A 24,536-nucleotide genomic window follows, 5' to 3' on the forward strand; every position below is an offset into this window, starting at 1 on the left:
AACTTTCGAGTGTCTCTCCGTCGAAGCTCTCCTCCTCAGCGACTGAGACGAGAAAGGTGCCGCGAATATAGGACAAAGGATAGTGGCCCAGGGAGTCCGCAGAGTCGTCACACACCACCCTGTATTTCGACGGTGCTCCACGACGGGGGGAAGATTTTGGCTGTTTTAAACGGAACCCATCGGCAAACGTCAATCCTACCGCGGTGCGAAAGAGAGTGCATTAAACGAGTTTCTGCGGGACGGAGGCAACATGGGGACTAGAATGGGGTCCAGAATGGGGTCCAGAATGGGCTCTCGAATGTAAGTAATTTCTATCGGCGAGTTTCTCTAACGGATTCGAAAGTTTCGTACCTATCGAGTCTGATGAGTCTCGACGCGAGTCCCCACGGTTGTTTACAGTCGATATAAATCGTGTGCAAAGCCGAAAAAGATCGTGGTTAATTTACACTTTCGAGCCATTTATGAACCAATTTTTTTAGACATGAATATAGAATTTATTATAATAAAAGAACCTTCTTTTGTGCTATCGATCATGTTAGACGGTCTAAACACTCTAAACAGTCCGGTATCATACGATCGTAGAATATTTTCCGAATTTGTCAGTTGATTAGATTCCTATCTAGAAATCTATTGGTCGGTCGAAACGTCGAATGTCAATGTGTATTTAAGTTTTCTTTTGGCAGTGAAGTGTATGTAATTCTTGTCCCTCGTGATCGAAGAGGATCTATACGCGCTATCCCCCACCGATTATATCCATTTTACTTCGATCATAGAATTTCTTTTTTCCGATCGTCAACCTCTTGATTGTCGTTTGCCCAGCCTTTTAACGCTTTAAATCGATCTGACTTTATAATTTTCCCGGCACAAAAGAATACCATACATCTGACGATTAATTCCTTCTCGCGTGATCGTTGAATCATTCCTCGCCGTCTGAACGATCGTTGATCGAGGTCTGGTACACGGCCAGGCCTGGATCGAATCGCGGGGTCGACGCACCGTAATATTCTCTCTTTAAATTATCCAGAAATAATCAGCCGCCCTTGTACCTTTCGTTACAATGATCGCCGTAACCACGACTGTGGCGGTTACGTGTGAATATTTATCAGCCAGCGCATACGGAGCTCGTCGCGACCGCGTGTTCTTTTTTATCGGTCTGTCGTTTTTCTGTTTGTCTTTTTCAAAACACCAGCCGCGATACGTATACTGTACTGATACACACAGCCGGTTAATCGACCATGCGACGTTCATAAAGCACACACGAACGACCACGGACGTAAAGAATATACAGTTGGTAACAAAAGTATTCGAACACCCATTAAAGCAGAACACCTTTTTTTCGAAATTGCTCCAAGTGATTTGAATTGTTTTGTGAAGTTTGGAATATTAGTTTACTATATAAGTATGTATATAACTAATATAAGTCTTCGATATGTATTTATTAAATTTTCATTACAGCCTCGGATTAAAAATTGTAAAAAGCGACCTTTATTGTTTTCTTCGCGATTCCGACCAATTGCAACTTGGTCAATTTTGTTTACACATAATTTAGTAAACTAGTGTCCCTAACTTCACAAATGAATTCACGTCATTTGGACCAATTTTAAAATAGTTGTTTTGTTTTAAAGAGGGTTCGAATATTTTTGTTGCCCACTGTATATGTTACAGTGAAAGCGTTAATTCAGTAAATGTATGCATTTTCTAGATAATGTATGCACTTAATGATATGGTTAGTAAATATATTTGTTACAGTAAAAGCGTTAATTAAGTAAATGTATACATTTCCTAGTCAATGTATGCACTTACTAATCTGGTTAGTATAAATGTATTCACAAGGAACGAAAATTATACTTTTACTAGTAAATGTATTACACATTTCCATTTTTTATTTAGTAACAGTATGCACAAACAAAAATGCATTAATTACAATAAACACTTTTGCTAGCATTTGTTCATACGAATCGTATAACTTCTAAATTTTTGTTTAATAGGGTCGCGTCTTTACATTTTACATAGGTAGTTAATTTTACAATTGGGATTAGTGAATAAATGGGGTGAGAAATTAGTTGGCGTTCGACGCGATCGAAGTCATTATGTAGAATCGTCCGATGGGACATAAGCGTTTCGTAATGAGAATGCTTGTAATGATCATTTCGCTTGTCCTACATCCTTACCGATCCCAACGAGTCGCCCTACATTTTCATAAATTTCCTACGTATTTATTCTATTCGCCCGTAACGATGAAAGTTACAAGGGTGCTTTTGCAAATAATCAGTTTTTCAACTTTTAACGATCCTCTAATGTCTCGCTCGCCCGTCTGATACGAAAAGTATCGATAAATCGTTTCAGTCGGCACTGTCCATTAGCGACGTGTACTTATCGTTTACGATTGTTTCCGGTGTCGTCATTGAACGCGACAATAAACAACCGTTTTTCGTGAAATCTTTTTAGTACTAATTTGATTATGGTATGCCACTTTGTGGCTTGAGTGCTGTAGAACGTTAAAAAGCAATTACGACGGCGGATAATAAGAATTTGTGGTTCGTTAGAGCTTCGTTCGTGTAAATGCTCGACAAATTGTAGAAGGTAGCAGTGTAACGAAGCTAAGAAACAACTAATGACGCGAAGAAAAACTGAATGGATTCTACCACAAGCTGCTAGAATTTATCTTGGATGGATTAATCTTAATCTCGAACAGTTACTTATCGGCTTCTTTATATGTGTTGTATTATTGCTCTCTTTATACACGTGTCAATTAAACATTTCTCGTACACGTTTCAATGTGTAAATATCGATAAAATTTTCGGGCCATTCGTCGAAGTCACCAATGTGAATGATTGAAAGCATACAAGCTGATGCCAGTGAAATGCATCGATTAAATATTGAGACAGCTGTTTCCCGAATGTTGACGTTGTTCCAACGTCTAAGGCGTATTAACCTGAGAAAGGTAATATGTTGAAGAGGTTTACCTGAACAGGTGCTCTTCAAGATATCTATAGAAAGATATGTCCTAATTTAAACAGAATAAACAATCGATGAATTGCCTCAATTAATTCCTTCCAGACTGGCTTATCTGTGCCCGGATCGACGAGTATCAGGATAGATAGTAAAATATACAGTGATTCCTCGATGAATGCACTATGAGCAATGGCGTTAGGTCTGGGGTACGTTAAGTTGAAATAAAATCTAAAACTTAACATTAAATATTTCATAACTAATAAATGAAATAATCCATAACAAATATTATTGGCTTCAAAAGATTCTATGTTCTATCACTGTGCTAAACAGCATTGAAAAGTCAGCGTTGGGACTTCTCCCTGTCAGTGCCGAGAAGCCTTCGAACACTCATCGACGATTTACTGCATTCTCAAAAAAAAATCACTGCCTTATAAAACAACCCTCGTACATATACTGCTGCATATTTCTTTTCTCTTACAGTAATTGTTTCTTTATATGTTTTCTTGCTTGATCCCAAAATATTCTGTTAAAATTATGAATATATGTTTTTGGTATTACCTAAATTTTACTCCAAACAGCAAATGCAAATTTTCACAACATACTCGTCATTAAACAAAAAAATGCCATCATTTCGTGTCGAGTGCACACAAACGTTGAAAGGGTTAAACCAGCATCCCGAGCAATCACTGCCCGTCGTTCCGTTTTCGCGGAACAGAGAATCCCTTTCAACGAACGGGCCCGCACACAAATCAATCGCCGGAACACGCGTAACCCGAACACACGGGAGTTAAGTTCTGCAAACATTTCGAAGGTCGGTTTTGAGGTGACTGCCTAACGATTTCCCCGGCCGCGAATTAGCCAGCGAGCCGTAACGGCAAGGTAAATGAGCCCCCCCCCCCTCCAACTTTGTCGCGGGCAGGCAGGCCCACAATTTCCATTCAACACGGACCGTTCCGTTCTGTGCGGACCGAATGATTGTACCCAAGCCCTGTTCGTTGCCAAACGTCCTCGTTGTGTCTTGTTCAGCCGTGAAAAAGTTCGCGAGGCTACGAGACACGAATCACAGCTCGCCAATACCAAGTTCGCGGCAGGCCTCGACACGTGACTGATTTTACTCGCATAGGGACAAAGTCTCGAACATGTATCGTCGGTTTGTTCGTTTAAATCGTTAGTTGTACCGGGAAATAATGTCGTATTTTGCGATGTATGTCTTTTTAACCTTCTAAAGTAACATCAGGTAAGTTTAATCGAAGTTTTTTATATTCCAATATACGAGTTCACATGGAAAAAAGTTGCTCGTATCGAAAAGTGCGTTCCCTGGATACCATTTAACTTTCGTCTGAACAGATTTTTTAATATCGTCGATAGTTTCGGAGATATTCGGGTGGGTCGATTTAAATGGAATATCTAAAATCTTTAAAAATTGAAATTTATTTTAAATGAAATGAAATAATATTTAATCGTAACAAAATGGAAGGTACAGAATGGGGCCCCTTGTAACGTGGGGCCCAGGGCTACAACCCCGCCTAAAGACTCCCTTAATCCGGCGCTGTTTACTCGGGAACGGGCATTACGGTACCTTTGGAACCAATTGTCAGTGAAGGATTAGTGGAACGATTGTCGAGTTCGCATAAATCTTAAAACAAATGCAAATTATCATTGTGCAAACAGCTTATTGTCGCTTTGTATACTGTGTGCAGTCCCCTTCGCAATGGCCACGATAACCGTCCGGTATCGTTCGTAATTGTTTTTCTTTCACTCGTCCTACGGTCGTACGTTTCTTTCGTGTTTTATTTGGGTCACGGGAGTTGTATGTAATTTCGAACAAACGGGAACGGTGGAGACAAATATTTACGCGGCGAACAATTCTCGATCTCCTTACATTCTGTTCACCGACGTTGTACGACAAATAATTTCTTCCTCTTGATACAATATCATCGTCGTTCCTCTGGATCGAACACGGTGTCCGTTTAAAAGTGTCTGTCCACTTGATTTCAGACACGGAAAGCTTCGTGTTCACTTGATTGTTATTTGCCGATGAAAACAGCGAATTCAGAAGGAAGAACGTTAGAAGGACGATGATGTTCACGTGTCACGATTTGCAATGAGTCTATCAAACACGAATCGTACAGTTTGTGTATATTTATTTGAAATATTGATGATGTAAGGACGTTGAAACAATTATTCGACGTGACTAGCACACGTTCGAGCTTGAATGCAACATCAATGACGGAACAGACTCTTATCGACAATTTGACGAATCTTTAATGAGTCACGTTTCGATACAACAGATGTATCGCGCTGGAGTGTCGTTATTTTTTTTTTTTTTTACGTTAGTTATCGCTTGTCTATTAAGATATTTACATAACACGATTCCGTGCTGTTTGCCCGATCGCGTCAAAACCACTCGAGCCGCGAGAAAAACTAACCGCCGAGCCACGAGGTTCGCCATTTTTGTCCTATTTTTCAATCGTGTACTTCTCGAGAGTAATATCCGAAGATATAGGAGCATCGATAACGACGATGCAATCGGTACGATAAAATGGTCGGTCGTCTAATTGCAGCATAAGAGCATTGTTCCTCGGCGACAGAGCGCGTAACGTCGCGGCGAAGCATTCGACCAAGAAGAACGAAAAAAATGCAGTGTGCATTTTAAATTTCCTACGAGTTTTCCTGTCGATCACTGTATTATGTATTGCGATCGTTAGCGGTTCGACACGATTATTCTGGATTTAATATTTACCGTGACGCAGAATCGAGTGTGATGTCTTTACGTCGTTTGAGGATCGATCTTATAAATGGCCCCACTCAAATGTTAGAGGATTAGCCATATACGTAATTCAATTATTCGACTGTCAATTTATAAAGGAACCTACTTCAAAATTAGTATTTAAAAATTGTAATTATTAATGTTATACTCCTTGTACTCTGTTCTGAATATGGGAATAGCGTCTCGTGGACAAACTCCGAGTAACACGAAATAAATGAATGATATTCACTTATCTTTAGTACATTTGCCAGCATTAAAAGATTATTTCTTTAAACAGTTTCAGTAAGATATTCCAGTGCGTCGAAAGCTTCAAGTGCACTGTATTACGTTAAGCAGATAATATTTTTATCTCTTTTGTCAGGTTGATCCTGAATCCTCCAGATGAATTATTCTTTAATTATCTAAAGTACTACATCAACGTGCGAATCCCTGTAAAATGTTTTAAATCCGTGGACTTTCGTACATGTGATCTCTATAAATCGTTCGAAAGGATATTCCTCGACCATCTTAGGCAAGAGTACGAAACAAAATGACGATCGAACAGATGGCTCGGTCCTTTTTGTCGCGTTGGCCGAGCATTATACGCAAAAGTAAACGATTTTCTATCAGCCAGTCGGTATGCGTTCGCGATGTAGTAACAATAAACCAGCTCACGTTAGTTGCAACTAAACCGTCGTATCCGGTCTAAACTGGTGAAAACCAGTTTTATTTGATTTTTTCTTTTTCTCATCGTCGGCTGATTTCGATGAACCGAACAAGAACAGAATATATTCGTGCACGACGCCACGTTACGTTTTCCCGGCGTTATCTAGCCTGGTATGGCCGTTATCTGTTCGCGTTTCATGGGAAATCGTTCTGCCCTGGCCTTTCTATCCGGCCGATTGCGCACAACGAAACGTTACACAGTTTTTGGCTTTGCAACAAAATCGTCAACAAACGGCCGTCAACGGCGCGAGAAACGTTTCAAGCTGGTTGGGCGCCGGGGCCATTACACTTCGACGATCGGTATTTTTAGAAAGTATCGTGCGATGTTGGGTTTTTCTCGGGCGAATAAAACCGTCAACAAGACGATGTTCTTTGTTCCGGTGGCTCGAAGTCTTCGAACGCAATTCCAGAACGTTTATAAAGTAAACTTCATTCTTTTCTGTAATATCGAAGATCGACATCGTGTTTGTTTATTTAAAATACACAGGGTGTCCCAGTATTGATGGTAGAACTGGGCAGGGGGTGATTCTACATGAGAAAATAAGTCGAAAATATGGAATAAAATTGTTTCATTTCAGACTTCGTTCTTGAGAAAATCGACTCTGAAAATCTACTGGATACGCATCGACTAACGTGTCTGTTCACTGCGTTCCGTTTCTACTTAGTATCATGTCGCATATACGCGTTACAGATGAATCTTCAAATTCGATTTTCTCGAAAACTAAGCCTCGAATGCCAAAATTTTATTGTATATTTTCGACTTATTTTCTTATGTAGAATCACCGACTCTCCGGTTGTACCATCAATACTGGGACACCCTGTATAGTACCTCTGTACACATTTCTATTTGCTTTATAAAAAGTATCACAGATCACAGTTAAAGTTTGTGTTACGTAAAATTGGAAGATATAAATACTTCGTGAGAAGTGACGTATAGCCCTCAGATTGTTGTTTAAAAATAACATTAATCTCAAAGTGAATTCACTTTAGACTTCTGAGTGAATAGAAGTAAAAGAACTCGAAAAACGTCCAGGTGAAAGGAATACACTGTACTCGATAGAATAATATCTTTACTAAGTTTCTCAGAATAAATTATATAATACGGAGATTATAAATCTGTCAATCGCCATATGAAGATTCTGTGCATTCCTAGTTACCAGGATGCAGAGGAGACTTTCGAGAAAAATTCTTCGCTGTTTCGAACCGGGCAAGAAAGAGGTTCTTAGTCTGTTCTGGGACGGCAAGAAAGTCGTCGTAACGACGACGCACCGTGTAATCACCGCGTGCTTATGGAACCGATCATAAATAATACACGTCGTCGGTAATTGTTGGTGCATTGTGGTAAATGTTGCAATTGTGGAATTTTAGTTAACATCCCGAGCGTGCCCAACGAACCGTGAACTATACCTCGATATTATTTTTACGTAATGCAATCGTTAAGGTGTCGATAAAATTTCAGCTGTGTCGCTGGGAATACCGGTGAACGTGGCGCATTGGCATTCCAGGGATTCCGACGAATTACGTCCTCATTTGATATATAATTGGTGAAAAAAAAAAAAAAATGTTCAGCATTTCTACTTTCCACTTATTCTACCTCTAACTGTGGGTAATTCGAACACGGAAATCGGATTATCCGCCTTCTCTTCGGTCGTCTTAGTGAACATTTCTTTTAATCTTTTACTCTTTGATATTTTTCTTAATCTCCGACTTTTCTCCACAGACTTTTTTGTACGGTCTGTTTAAATGCCATAGAAGTGTATTTAATGAAAACTGAGAAAATTTTCCTTTCGGAACCTTTTTTCCGTAGAGTAAACGGTCCAATGGATAATGTCAATGATGAATTCATGGCTGGACGCGGAGCTCCGGGACTTTAAATCCTCGGATTCTTGACTCAGATTCCAAATATAGTAATTACTAGGCGTGAAGTAGCATTGACACACTTGCGGCTTACAGAGCGGGCAGAGAAATTTAAGGATGAATACGGAGATCGAGAACAGATCTTCTAGGGATCAATTGGGATAGGTTAAATCGATCGAAGTTTCAAAGAACGAATTAGGTTTCTTCTCTAATAACATATTTTTCTATTGAACAGATTGGAAGTTTTCTTCTCATCGAATAAGCCTTTCTCGACCATTAGTGCACATTTTAATCATAAGTTTGTTCCAAGAGGACAAAAATGTTTATTTATTGTTTTTTAATTAATTGTAGAATTAATGTATTTATTTCACTTAAATCAAAATCCACTGTTTACAAAACAGCTAATATTTTCGAGCACCAATTATATTGTTCAACATGAATTTTGATCTGCAATATCCACTGGAGATAAAGCTTTTCCGGAAGCCAAAAGTTTCCACTTCCCTCAGTGTTTTAAAAGTACGAGTTTTTGTAAAAATTGCAAAAGCACGCACATCGGCTCTTTTTAAAACTTTGACGGCCATTTACAACGAATCAGAACTCCAAAATTTAATAATTGTATACACTAATATATTCAGGAAACATTCCTCTATTTTTCAAGACTGAATTGAACTTCGTAATATTTTCAGTTTTCACGTAATACATCATTTTTGTCAAAAATCGTGCCTTTTTACAAAACCTCGTGTTTTTCAAAAATTGAGAGAGATAAAGACATTCTGCTTTCGGATTCGTGATCTGGACGACAAACTCTACAAGAATCTTCTAGTGAATATTGCAGATCAGAAAAAAGTTTTAATTTGTTGAACAATATTATTATTAGGTATACAAACTGATTCGTGGCCCCCACAATTAATTATCGACTCAAAACCGCCATCATTTCTTCTCGAGAGGGCATTAGCCAACGGTCCCAGAAATGACAAAGAATATTTTCAAGACAAGAAAGTATTTTAGTTTAAATACACAACAAATCCATGAGAAGAAGGCCGTAAATTCATTTGTACGTCTGATATTTAATAATCGAAGAAAGGTCGAGGTATCGAAGTATTTAAAATCGTCGTAGTAGCGACACCGCTAGACTCCATAAGCATCTCGCGACCGCAACTCTCAGCGAGTGTCTCTCGATCGGAAAGTCCAGAACATAAGAAGGACCGACCCTTCCCCCCACCGTTCATTTTCCTTCCCCCACCCTCCCTTCGGTCATCGGGGACAGCAGCCGAGTGTCGAGCATACGGTTTTACCTTCAAAGACAGTTGTTGCAGCAGAGAAGGCAACAGGTCGTCGACGAGATCCTGCGTGGCACGCGTCCGTGGTTCTTTTGTAAACACAGTGCTTCACGCCACTTGTGAAAGAAAAATTAGAAAGTTTGACGTCGTGATTTGGTGTGTGTGTGTGTGTGTGTCGATCGAAGTGGTCCCAGGGAGTGGAGTTCTACTATAAAAAGGGTACGATCTCACAACGTGCGTGAAAATTCATTTATTGCCTGAATCACAGCGAAATCTTCGTGGAGAACAGGAGGCACCTTAGTCGATCCTGAATCGTTACGTGTTGATCGACAGGTGAACGACTCCCTTGGAACGTCGACGCTGTTCCTCGGGAGCAATTAAAGACGCATAATCGGTAATTGCAATTAATCCAACTGGAATTCCCTCTGGGATCGAGTCAGCGACGATCAAAGGTTCGACTTCAGGTTCACGTGGGGCAAATTGTTTATCCGGCTCGAACTGGAGAACCGCGTTCAACAGCTCGTTGACGGTTCGCCAGGACCTCCTCCGCGCTCGCAATCGGCGAATTAAGAAGTTATGACGATTAGACGGGTAGCGTTTAACTTGATGGTAGCAATTGATCACTTAAACTAGACCGCGGTCTCTCAAGGTGGACGCATCCTATTCTGTTACGATCGTTATATAGGTTGCTCTTCGTCCGGGTCGATCGGTTACATTTTAATTGACGTCCCGATCGAGTTAGTTCGATTACTTGTACGCTGGTAATTAGACATCTGGTTGGAAATTGAACGTTAGAAGCCTAAAGCCAAGTCTAGACACGTGCAACAGCGAGCACGCGCATTCAAAATCCCGTCCACACTCGAGCAACATGCAACTGGAATTTTAGGATTCATTTTTGAAAAAAATTTAATTTGAAAATGTCATGAATTGCTTCTTGTTATTGCTGTTATCTTATTTACACGATATCAGAAAGTACTGTTACTTTCTTTTACTATGTATTTAATTGGAATTAGGGATAAATAATGAATTAAACTATAAAGAAATCGAATACTTTTACCGATGCTCTACATATCGTAGGCTTATATCTTTTATGATCCGTTTTGTACACCCATAATTTTGTACATGGCAAAAAGCAACTGCATAATGTGTGAAAAAGTAATTTGTCATGGCAATAGAGTGAATACATATCTGGATCGATGGGAATTTATTAAAATAACCTCCCCGCGAAGATGTTTACGACACTGAAAATTAATGTTACACTATCTTCATAATAAAGTAAAATTGAAACAGAAAAAGTAGGCTTGTAACTCTTTAAAAATTAATTCTTTATACGCCCGGCAGAAATATGTAATTTTCTTTCTTCTAACACAGTAATTAATGTTCGGGTAGGCATGATAACAAATACATTCCTTCTGATATTTCCTACGATGCGCGTCATAATGCTTTTGTTCGGCTCGACGTTGCACGAAGTCGTTAGCTGCGCGTCGACTCATTAAAATCGACCCTTACAGGAGTGTTCTGCAATGAGCGTTGCACGTGTCTGGACCTGGCTTAAGGTGTGGCGAAATCGAGTCTTGAATATTATTTATTCTTCCGCACGGATTGCATCGTGTCAATTTGGCGTACAGTCGCATAAATACTTCCGATTACCGTCCTTCGTTTAAAGACATCCGGTTTCACCGTCGGTTTCCTTATTCCAGTTTTATTAATCGTTCACGTGTCCGATGAATGGTATCATTATCGACCACTGTTCATAACAATTTTCAATCCTTCGACTTTCAATATGAGTAATGTATTCTTTTACACAAGGATTAAAGCACTCACTTCGAAGTGTGTGTTTATTACATTTTTTTATTTAGTTAAAAATTGTCAACAGAATCGTTTATAACAAAACTAGGAGATATCTGTCCGAGCAGAAACCCTGTCACACGTTAATAGTTCACGACCGAAATATTCTTCGAGGCAGGTAACCATTTCGTAACGCGACACCTTTATATCAAGGAACCAGGATTCTTCGTCAGGTGCGAGGGGGGACGTCTTAAAACGTTTAATATATGCTAATCAACTTGAACGACGGAATTGTATGCGAAGGACGAAATGTATCGTCTTCATCCGGTTTTCTGTACGTACCACACACGATTTCAGATGTTTTTCAAGCGAATCGACCGACACCGGCCACGCGAACGTCTGGTCGCCAACCGTCCTCGGTATCTCCGTGAATTATCGTGTTACACACCGGCCGTATCCGTGGCTTCGACGGAATAATCGCCACGAACCAGCCGTATTAGACCACGGCGTGTAATTGGTAAACGGGACATGAAGATCGCGATTTTCTAACCAGCGAGCAGTAAGTTTCGGGGTCGTTCGTTAATGACGGTCTTTATCTATCGATCTGTTCTCGGTTGAACCGAGGAAGTGTCCAGCAGATAAATAATAACGAAACAAATATTTATAACGACATTCCAGTCCCTTAACTGATTTCCCGTTGATATTGGTAAATATTTATAATAAAGAAGCTGGAGGACTATTGATTTCGATGATTTTTTAATATGCTGTCAAGTTCATTATGCTGAGTAGTATTGCGAAGGTTTTAGTTGGCGGTCGCTGTTTGCAAAAAGTTTAATATCGTAGTATTGATAAGTAAAATCATGACTTTCACCTTGAAAAATGTTGTCAAAGACCTTCAAAAGAGGTATCAAATGTTTATTAAAAAGTTATTAAGAGAATAGTGATACCTTTTTCGTGAACTCTCTAATCAGCTTTGAATGATTTTTTTTCTTCAACTGTCTGTAATCAAGTCTGTATGACTTTTTTTTTTGATAACTCTCCCAAAATAACAGACGAGTTTCTATTTAAAGTCGTGTACCCGAGACGTATTCTACTTGAAAAGTTGAATTCGGTGAGAAGACCAAACGTCTAAATAATTATTTTTTTTACAAACGGCCACCTCCAACTAGAACCTTCACAACACTACTCAGAGTGACGATCTTGACAGCATATTGAAAAATTATCGAAATCGGAGGTGGCTTCTTTATTGTAAATCTTTACCTCGATATTTATCGAAGGGCAACCGTCATCATCAAGACGTCTCATCCTCTGCCTTGAAACGCTAAAAAGGACAGGGCCACCATAGATCGCCAAGGCGACGCGCGAACGGCATAACAAAACTCGCGGTCTCTTGAGACGTGCCATAGTTTTGGAATCAGTTCCTTCGCATCGAAGAGTCAATGACATCCGTCCACGTAAGGCCAGTCGATAAAAGTACGGATACTTTACCTTTTTTTTACGTCGGTGTATCTTCTGGACTTTGGAATCCGCGCGTGAAACATACGGAAGACGTGCACTTCCGGTCGACGCTCGGACTAATCGCTGTTCGAGTTCCCACGACGCATTTAATTTTCATAAAATCTACGTCACACGACAGGTCGCCTCCGATGGGTATGTAATTGGTCCGCGGTTCCGTGTTTGATTTGACGGGAAATGGATCGAGGTCGTTGGAAAAATCGGTAGTCGATCGCAGTGCACTAGCGTCGTAACTGGTGTTTTTTATCGCTGGTCCCACCCACAGTAGGACAAGTAACCTATTTAGATGGATCTATATCAAACTTGTTCTTCCTTTCCATTAAATTATATATTATCCAAATTAAAATATATTAAAATTATTGAAACAAGACACAATATATGACTCGCTCAACAGGCAAGTAAAAAATAAAATGTACCAATTTACTATATTATTCAATTATATATCTGTTATATAAAAATTCAAAATTATCAAAATAAAACAAAATAAGACATTAAATTGATTTCAATGTTTACATTGAAATATGTCATACATATGTCTTATCATAATTTATCTTTAATTTAATTTAATTTTAATACATTCTACCTTAGACAATATAGAAATTAATAAAAAAAAAAGAAACAGTTCAATGTAGACTACTTTTGTCCAGCTAGGTACGTAATTTGTCGCCTCTTTGCCCACATTGATTTTTGCAGTCGATCTTTGCTGGTGGTACCAGCCACTTCCGGTTCGACGTTCTCCTCCCTTCCCGTTTTTCTCGAACCATCGCGGCTAGATGACGTGAAAGTCGTTCCAGCGGTTGGTTGCGGTTTTCTTAGTCTCGTTTGGTAAAAGCACGGAGAGATCTGGTCGCTTTATGTAATGCCGGTCGAGCAATTGCGTCGTGCCAGTCGCGGCGGTGGTGGTTTCCCGTCTGCGATTCCGGGACGCGACGATCGAACGCGTAGATTTGACCCCCCAGTCGGACCGGGGTCAACGAGGAACAGTAGTCAGTCGGGCAGCCGAAGACCAAGCATAATAATTCACTAATCAATTTCCTTGTGTGTGTTCGCAGCTTGACGAGCGACGAGGAGGACAGCATGAGGCTATTCAGCTCGCAGAGCGAGGAGAACAACCAGTCCACGCCGAAAACCAAGGATGACGACCGAGGTATTTAAACTGTGGTTAATTGGCCTGGATAATCAACCAGCGAGCGGACACTTTTCAGCTGGCGCACGATTTTACTTAAACGCGGCACCGCGCCTCCCCCACCCGGCTCGTTGATTAGTCGTAACTCGAGTTAATCACCCGGGAGCACGGCGCGTTCTCCAGTCGGCGAGGCGTCGACTCGGTTCTCTGGAGAACACGTTTCTCTCGTTTGTTCGAGACTGGTTGTGATCATCGGGCAAATTCATTATCTGGATAAAGAGTTTCGAATAACGAATGAAAGATAAGAAAAAAGCAGGGTGGATGCACCAGTGATACATGCAATGACCATCATATGTGAAAGCGAGTAAATTAAGTTGTTAAAATAAATGACTGATTGAATATTGATTTTTTTCAATTTCTTGTTTCGTATTCAAATAATTTTCGCGCTGTTGATTAGAAATATTTATTTGTTGGAGAAACGTATATTTTTTCTTGTTAATTTAAGTAATCATATAATTCCAAATTTTCAAACTGAAATGTAGGTACGTTATAAGGAGGTATAGGGGTGAAAAAATCTAATTTATGTGCTAAATATTCATTAATATTATTATCATTTGAAATTCGACTTTAATAGTTGCAAAATTTCTTTAGTGTTCATTTGTTGGTGTGTTTACCCTACTTTGCTATTTGTAATTGATTAAACATGAACATTCGAATTTACATGATGTAATGATACTTTTTGAACCAGTAGACAGTTTGCAAACAATTTAATTTAATCTGAAATGAAGATCATATTTCGATAGGTGTTTTACTTATAAATATTTGTTTTTAGTATTTAATGTATTTCAATTTCATGTCCACGTTTTGTGTATTTTCTATTCCTTATGAACAAATCATTGAAGAATTTGAAATAATGCTATTCGAGGAGACACAAACGTGAAGAATAAGTAAAGAGATAGCATAGAATAATTAAGTAGTAGAACTGACTTAAATCAGTGAACGTGTCCTTGAGTTAAATAACATCGACCACACGAGAATTGATCTCGTTCGATGAAACCCCAAAACGCGACAATGCGACGACCCCCCAGGGAGTGGAAATCTTCGTTTTCGGCGATGACAGATACGGGGGGAATCGCTGCCATAACGGTGTAATTACCAGTTCGTGGTAAACAGCCGTTCCTAAAATTGGCGAACGTGATTTAAGAGGAAATTATCAATCACGATTACGCTCGACACGCGAAGATCGTCCGTCGAGCCGCCCTCCGCGTATACATACATATAGCATTAGCCTATTCCTTTTTCACCGGCGATGAAATATCGCGTGTCAACGCCGGGCTTCAATTTTCAACCGGGCGAATCTGATCCGTAGGATTAAGAGTTTTACGATCGACCCAATTTTCCCCATCCGTTCGATCGGTTTCCCTTCATCCCTCCACCCACCCACTTTCCAATTCTTTTTTTTTTTTTCACCCAGTCACGCGTCGTCCTCTTTCCACTAGTTCCAACGGGCTCTCTGTTATTATGTACGATGAATAGGATTATCCTCGCTTGGGAAAATCACGCCTATCGGTAGGATCTAGTCGGAAATCTGTCTTTTGTAGAGGAGAAGTGCGGCCGGGGCGGGAAGCAGGAAGTGGATCGTTTCGGATACTATCAAATGATCATGTTCTCGATAATCAGCCTGCCTCTGTTCTTGTCAGCAGGATTCACGCTTGCTTACGTGTTCACCGCCGGCGAAGTTAAATACAGGTACGTGTTTTGTTTCTTTCTTTTTCTTCCTCTTTCTCTCTTTGTCGTTTTTTCGCCAGATGGCAGTCGGTTGATAGGTTTTTCGTAATCTGCCGCGGGCATCCGTTCCTTTGTCCGACGCGCGCGGATGCTTGTACGTACACGACGTTTGCAATTGTTGTTCGCTACGAGCATCGAATAACACGAGTGCACGCGGTGTGTAATACACCGCGATCAACGATGCCGATCTGAATACGTGCGCCATTGGGAATCGATCTGGGGGATCGCGTGGTTTCGTGGCGATCGGTAAACGTACGGGTACACCATTCGATTATGCAATCGACGCTACGTAAAAATTATCAGTTTAGAACTCGATCGATTAACCCTTCCGCTACGGTATTACGCGTGCGCTTGTTTTATCTCGATCTATTTTCATGTTGCATCTTCTATTAATACGATGATGATCGGACGTACACGCCCCGATGAACGTCGCGAAAGGGGTTGTCGAAGACTACCCTTCGGACGGCACACTCTTACTTAGGTTAATCTTCGTACAGAATAACTTCGATTGTTTACTTTTATCTTGTTATTAACCTCTTCAGGGATGAATTTATTAAGACTAGAAAGAATGTTTCTTTTTCATTCTTCGACTTTGGTTAATTAAAATATATTTATATATATTAAAGACAGTCAGTTGGTAGAAAATCCTTTTTTTGGGGGGAATTTCCTGGTGGGTATTTACAGTAGAATAGAAATGATTTACAAGAACATTTCAACATTTCGAAAGCGTTTAGTGTCATTTCTCATTCGTTGCCATTTGGCAAGCTTTTTTACGTATGGCAACAATGGGAAGGAAATGATTGAGGATGCTCTCTGTCTCTCTCGTGTACAGGTGTTTAGTGCCGGAATGCGAGGATCCAGCAGACACGAGATTCGACGTGCCGTGGGCGGTCGATTCCGTTCCTGACGTCACAGAGATGTCAAAGTGTACTCGCTACCTGGTTCGTAACAGTACGAACGACGGCGAGTGCACGAATCGCTCGTTCAGCAACGTGACTCGCGGATGCGACTCGTGGATCTACGATCCATCGGAGAACACGATACTGAGCGAGGTAAGATCGCGATGTTCCGTGGACGCGCCCGTTCCACCGTTGCTGCTGGTGAACGGAAGGGGTCGTGGCGTGACTCACGGTTTTTCTATTTTCTTTCCACCGGTTACAGTGGGATCTTACCTGCGACACGAATCGATGGAAGCTCACGTTGGTGGGCACGATAAATAATGTCGGGCAATTCGTCGGGCTGATCTTCGCCGGATACGTGTCCGACAGGTGAGAAATAATTGCCGGGAAATGGACCTCAGGCTCTTAATTAGTCTTGCCCCCCCCCCACCTCTCCCCAGGTGGACGGGATCAACGGGTCCAGGAAATGGGATTCTTGGTCCGGGACACTTGGTTGCTAACGATGCTCGATCGATGCTACCCTTTGGTGAATGCTCGAAGGGGTTTTTTTTAAATCTTATTGGTCAGAAAAATAGCAAAGAGCATCCTTGGGGTAACTTTGATTCAGTTATAGGGTAACTTTGTTCTAAGCCAGAAAATGATCATTTTCTGATTTTGGGAGGAACTTAGCCCAACTCACAGTACTACCTTGAACTATGTTTCGAATCAGCGTCATTGTTAGTTTAAATTGAAACGACGAGTTAACAGAAATTTCGTAAGAATTAACACCGAGAGCAACGAGATCATACGGATTGTGGCACACTCCTGGGATCCACTACTTCTACCGAGCAATAAACTTGGTCCCGTGGAGCCCCCCGTTGAGTGACTCGGAATAAACTTTCGAGCCGGTGGCCTACAATTTCCAATTCGAATTCGGGGGCTGTTCGAGATTGCACTTTTGGACGAACTCCGGGAGTTGTTCCACCCGACGACCGTTTAAAGTTACAAATTGTTCGAAGCCGCTCGAAATTGTGGAAGGCATTACGGATTCGGGGGTGCCGCTTTAAAACAATCGTGGACAACCCACTTGCGAGTTAAAAATATCGCTAATTTGCCTGCAACAACGGCATAACTGGAAATTTGCAGGTGTCTTTTTAGTTATCAGTACAGAAAAAAACGATTATTGTCTGTACTTTCAAGTAACCGAGCTTCCAAAACTGACCACGTTAGGACAGATACTTTAATATATAGACTCGTCTCGATTATTGTCCCGAACTCGGCCAGACGATAATCCAGAGGAGTCTGTACGTTCGTTACAAAATTATAGTGATCAAAACTTTCAAGCTAGTTTTCCCTAAAATCGTGAGTTCTTTCATTATATTAATACCAAAAGAAATCTCAGTAGGTACTTTACACGAGTTTTACATAATCAGTTCATCGATAATATCTAAATCTGAAGATTACATTTTTTCAACAAAAGATGTACTGTGGACAAAAAAGTATTCGCACACCCTTTAAAACGGAACTACTTTTTACAAAATTAGACCAGAAGATTAAAGTTTTTTTGTGACGTCAGAAGGATTAGTTTACTAAGCGATGCGTGAAAAAATGTTTGAAAAATTTACAATTGCTTGAAATCGCAATGAAAATAGTGAAGGTCGCTTTTTACAATTTTTTTATCTGAAACTGTAATGAAAATTTAATAAACACATTTTGAGGATTTATATTAGTTACATACATGTTGAAACTTTCATTGAAATTGGTTGATACAGAAACGAGTGACAGGCATTGAAATATGTAAGAATCTTTAGATTGACCACAGTCGAAAGTCGCGAAAAACAGCGATTTTCAACATTTCTAACAGTTCGTATCTCATAATATAGCAACGTTAACCATTGCCAAATTACACGATTTCGATCTTGCTTTTTCAGCATTACAATCACACCTCGGGTTAGTCGAAAATCGCGTAGTTGTGCCGGTTATTGCGGCAAATGAGCGGATGTCGAGTTCTCTCTGGGTTCGTCGTGACAGCTAGCGCAGAACGCACATGGTCGTTGCGTTCCGTCACGCGTCAAATCGCGTCCAGAACAATGAAAACGGAGCCTGGTGCCAATAACGCCGTTCGTCGGCTACTTATTCGCCCCGTTATTTTCCTAGATACGGAAGACGTACGATTTTGACGCTCACCACGTTCCTGAGCGGAATCAGCGGGCTGATACATTCCTTCTCCGTGAATTATTGGATGTTTCTCGCGTTCGAATTTATCGACGCGACTGTCGGGGCCGGTATCTACAGCGCTGGATTTATTTTAGGTGAGTTAATAACGAAGCAAAGTAAGGGAAGATGTTCGACGTGAATAATGCCGGTATAAATAACGGTCGTGTTTCACGGTGCAATCCCCTACGAACTCGCGCCGCTCCGCTTTCGATATATCGAAAAACAGGTGGCCATAGGTGTGTACCGAACGCTCGTAACTACACTGCAAATATTCCCCATTACAGGCTGTGTACCGTGTATTTCATTATTCTCTGGTAAATTATTAACTAGGGGAAAGTTTTTTAAATTTAGTAGCTACCATTATGTGTAGGGTGTGCCACGTAAGGTGAGCACCTTAACACTAGAACTAACGGCATTGAATGTATACTAAATTAAATTGATTAATACAACGATATACAGAATATATAAAACAATCTAGCATAATATACCATAAAATGAAATCTGTAGCAAATTAAAAACTAATATAAATTCTGTTAAATAATTTTAGTAATGGTAAAGTAGTAAATCTGTAATCCCTCATTTTGACGAGTTTTGGTAGTTCTAGTGTTAAATATCACACTTGTTTTTGAGGATACAACAAAATGTGACGGGGAAAGTATTATTCGGTTAGAAGGAGAAAATACTACGATAAGCAAACACATTTTTCTCGAGGTCATATTTTTCGAAACTTCAAGGTAATCGATGTTTCTTTTTTAAATGGGATCACATATTTTTATCAAAGAGATCAAGACCAATCCAATGACCTGTAATAGTGTGACCTTCGCGTGACCTTGAGTATGAAAAATCCACAAATCTATGAAAATAGATTTAAATTATAAAACAACTACGATAGAGGGATTCGTAGAAAAATGTATCGAAGTTGATGGACATCACGTTGGGCATTAATTAAAATAAATTCTCTGCAACTCAAACGCAGGTGAAATACTAAAGGTGCTCATCGTTAGATGGGACATCCTGTATTGTGGGCTTTGAAACGGGCGAGAGTTCGTTCCTGGAGGGAAAATTAAATTTCGAACAATCATTGAGAGCCGTACAAATAATTGATTAGGATTCTGTAAAGGTTTTGTAAGGATTTTGTATTTGTTGATTTTCAGGCATGGAAATGGCGGGAGTGAAAGGTCGAGTCCTGGCCAGCACGATTGCCAGCTGCCTGTTCGCGGTCGGTGAGATGTTACTGGGATTGATCGCGATGTGGACGAGATCGTGGCGTCTGATTCTTCGATTTGTGTACGGGCCGGCGTTGCTCGCCATCTTGATGCCCTTCTTGATCCCGGAATCGGTCAGGTAATATCTGTCGGTGACTATTTAATTCGCAATGGCCCACGGCTCCTCGTTAACGGTCACCGAAACGATCCCCCTTTAACGACTATCCGGAGTCGTCGTCGTTGTTGCCGCGACATCCGGCCAATTAACTGGCCCTTCGGCGTCATCGAAATCCCGGTTGATTGGATCCACGGTTCTCATTAACGACCCCGATTCGAAACCCCTACCCCCCTCCGTGACAGCTCGTTTAATATTTAGGATACAAACCGTTCTCGTTTAACCATCATTTTCGTACGATTATTATCGATTGTATACCATAGGAGGTGATTCAAATAGAGGCTAGGGTCTAAATATGGGCCTAGTTGAAGGTATAGAATCATGTTAGGTCAGGGCCGGTTAAAACCTTCGGAGGCCCTAAGCACTTAAAAGATTTCGGTGTTCCCCATATAAATCAATAGCTACCAAAATGTTCCTGTAAAACCGTAATTCTATCATACCTTTGTCGTAAATTTTGTCATTATTAGTAAAACAAGTAAACACATTGATGGTGCAATATTCAAGGTGGCTGTTGGCTAATGGGAAACACGACAAGGTCGAGAAAATTTATCGTAAAATGGCTCGTCTGAACGGGCTGCAGATTTCTGAGGAGGCGATCGGAGCGTTCAAGGATCTGAACATGGTGAAGTCAGAGAAGGTACAATAATATCGAATACTTTTTACTATTTCTGTTCCTATAATACTATGTAATTAATAAACTTTATGCAATTATGGCCTATAAAGCTCTGTGAAATGCAACGAATGACGAAGCTTCATCAGAAGCAACCAGTTTCCTATTTTCTTCTTAACCCAACAAGATATTTAAGGGAACAAAGAAATTTCCTACCTTTCTTCCTCATGAATCACTTTATAAAATTTTATTTTGCATACAAATCTGCAGTCTAGTAATTAAGAACAATCGATTCATCTTGTAGACGGAGCAAGCAGCAGTGACAGAGAAGAAGAGTCCAATCATGCAAATACTGAACAGTTCGGTGATGATGACGAGATTGGTGGCTTGCTCGTTCTGCTGGCTGACGAACACATTCGTCTATTACGGGCTGTCGTTGAACTCGGTGGCCTTTGCCGGCGATAAATACTTGAATTTCATCCTGGTCGCCGTTGTCGAGATACCGGCTTACTTTATGACCTGGTTCATGACCGATTACGTCGGTCGCAAGGCAACTCTGTCGTCTTCTTTCATGTTAAGCGGTGTTTTCTGTCTCGCGATACAGTTCGTGCCGTCAGGTGAACATAATAAGTGATTATTCCAGGAAACTTCGTTTCGATACAGAATCGATCTTGATAAAAAAATTTCATTCTTCAGGCTCCTGGACCTTTGTTCCCCTGATTCTGTACATGGCTGGGAAATGGTGCATCACCATGTCTTTCTCCACGGTATACATTTACACGGCGGAGCTGTTCCCAACAAACATGAGGCACTCTCTTCTTGGAATTTGCAGCATGACCGGCCGCATGGGGTCAATATTGTCGCCACAAACTCCACTTTTGGTAAGTACGCCACACCACAAGTGTCCACATCCTAGAGCCAATGGGAACAGTAACCTCTTGTTGCTCGAGGGTGTATCTCGAGCATCAAAGGACTGGCCGAGCAATAAAAAACTTCACATAATGTTCAGGAAATCTCACAATATTTTTAATAAGACATTACGTTTCTCAAATATTTTTAATAAGAATGGGATATTAATAGAGCAGCTGCACCCCATTTACAAATATTTCATAATTTTTAAATTTATAATTTACAGTTCTTGCTTAATTGTCATTCACTGGTATGCAGTCAGTTACTAGCTTGTTTATCCATCTTGTAAAATAGGGCCAAGTGGCCCAAGCTATCATCGCGGAGAATAGCTCCAGTTAGCTAACTTCGTTATTTCCATGAAAAATCTCTGATTCCCCCTTGATGATCCTTAAATCACCGCCACTCGCCAGATATACAGTGGACTCTAACTATATTGCCACTAAACATATTGCCACCCAAGGCACTTTCCTTCACACTTTTGGGCACACAAATTCTATGTATACCGGTGCACTAGCACGATCCAGCTTTTGCCCTGAGGTCGAGGCTACGACGACAGAACTTAGCATGGGGGGGGGGGGTTCCCTATAGCCCCAACCATGGCAATATAGTTAGAGTCCACTGTACTCTACTCGCCCCTCCCCCAGTGTTTACACCGTTCGTTTCGATGCACAGGCGCAAATCATGCCGGAGCTTCCACTGATTCTTTTCGGATGTATGGCCTTGTCCGCGGGAATTCTGTCGCTGGTGTTCCCGGAAACGCTGGGAACCGCGCTACCGGACACGGTGACGGAGGCGGAGAACATCGGGAAGTCGCGACCGAAGCTAGACGTCCAGGACTCGCCGTCTTAGTGGCTCGATGCATCGGGACGTTTCAAATGCAATTCGAAAAAGTGGGTGGGAACACGAAGTAAAGCGTGGGGAGAGAAGCTTTTAAGAGTTCCGGAAGCGACTGTCGGCCGAAGCTCGAAACGCGTGAAAGCTTCCAGAAGCGAAAAAAAGAGTTGGCGCGCTGGGACCTCGTATATGTCTGGTTTGTGGCGGGTTACGGAGCCGGATCCAGCTCGATCGCGATCTATCCCGTGATAAAATTCACTCCTCTGTGTTCAGCCCTCCACGTCGACGGCGTATCCGATGATTTCGATCACTCCCAGCTCACCGACGCTCTCCGACAGATGATAAGAAGATCGATTCGGTTTTCCTTTTTTTCCCTGTGTAGGCGTATCATTGGTTTAATGAATTTTTCTAATGCGTTAAATTGCTTCGGACCCCGTTAAGGCTATCGTTTGACGTATTAGAGGAAATTCTCGATGAATGTTCGAAGGTTCCTCGGCATTGACAAGGTCCCTAAGGGTATATTTTTTAATGAAGTTTAGTATAGTGATAGAGCTGGGAATTCTGAAACCATTGGTGTTTGTTTCAACCGTATACGACCATTAGTTTATGAAATATTTAATGTTTAGTGCCGAGGAGCCTTCCACACTCATCGAGGATTTACTGTATCTGTCGTCTGGACGTTCTGCGATGTGTCATCAGCTTGGCCGACGTTTTGATGCTTCGTGTTCCGCTTATGAGAAAATAGATTATGTATATACTCAGGTATTCCAGACAGTATTGCCGCGTCTCATGCCAGCGAACCGTAATCAAGTCGGTTGAATTATATCGGACCAGTTTGTTTCTGGTGGAATGTAATTATCGACGGACGTTACCGTTAGTCGTAGCACTTCGTGCCATTGATAGAGGATCGTTTAGGGAAATGTACGATATATTATTAGGAGTTACGAAGTCGTAGGCATATTTATGTTTCGTATCGATGCCACCGTGCATACGATGGATATTTACTGTACAGATCTAGGTATTATAGTACAATTATTATTGCAAAACCGCAGCGAGTATCGTTCACCGTAGCTCTCGGGCGAGTGAACGAGTAGTTGGATCGACGAGGAAAAAAAGTGTTTGTGACGATGAAAATGTTTTCAATATTGTGTAATTAGGTTCAGTTTTTTTTTTCAACGAGTATTATATTGATCGTTGCCATAAATAGTATTATCGAAACGATGTTAAGTACAGACGAATACTATTTTGTTTATAGCAGTTCTTTTGTACGTACCTTCGTCGACAGACACGAAAATGTTTCCATCGTGACGCAAGATAGTAAGATCTATCGGTAGTTTACATAAATCTATTCTTAAGGTCGACATTCAAGTTACATGTATATCGAATATTAATGTAACGAGGAACATACATGATTCCGGCAATACACGAACCTTTACGAAGTTCCTGGTTCCGCGTATCAAAGATTCATACTCAGCCTGACTTTGATACCGTTCTTCCTTTATATGTACTCACAGAATTCTTCATTAGCCTGTTACATTTTTCACGGTGCCCGGGTATACCGTCCTGTCCCAAATCTCTCCAAGCACACCAACAGACGGAATTGAATAATCTATACGGTGATCCTCTTGCGCAAGCATACAAGAAAGAAGACGAAGAAGCAGCTGGTCGAACAAGAGGAATAGACAAGTTCTCCGAGAAAATTATTCCACCTACAATACAAGAGAAAGCAGTAAGTAATAAAACGTTCGAGCCAAACATCGTTTCATAAATTTGTCGGTTAAGGGTGTAACAAGAATTCTCCAAAGTTCTCCAAGAACAACTTCTATTCATGATACTTGGCCCGACAACGGTGGTGCCCATCTCGTTAAAGACACAACGAAAGAGGGAACAATTAAAAGAGAACACGAACGTGTAACGGTGTACA

General features: G+C 40.9%; 1 protein-coding gene across 1 annotated transcript; it reads left to right on the forward strand.

The window, feature by feature from the left end:
- Positions 1-232: 232 nt before the first annotated feature.
- Positions 233-22,627, forward strand: LOC107187731 (solute carrier family 22 member 5-like). The gene is given in 11 exon segments (XM_015575893.1): positions 233-300; positions 13,923-14,028; positions 15,606-15,745; positions 16,617-16,836; positions 16,946-17,052; positions 18,820-18,974; positions 20,034-20,223; positions 20,764-20,896; positions 21,174-21,486; positions 21,566-21,750; positions 22,451-22,627. Coding segments are annotated over 11 exon segments (1,776 nt in total). The 5' UTR covers positions 233-250.
- Positions 22,628-24,536: the final 1,909 nt, after the last annotated feature.

The sequence above is a fragment of the Dufourea novaeangliae genome, unplaced genomic scaffold (assembly GCF_001272555.1).
Source record: "Dufourea novaeangliae isolate 0120121106 unplaced genomic scaffold, ASM127255v1 scaffold101, whole genome shotgun sequence".
Classification (NCBI taxonomy): domain Eukaryota; kingdom Metazoa; phylum Arthropoda; class Insecta; order Hymenoptera; family Halictidae; genus Dufourea; species Dufourea novaeangliae.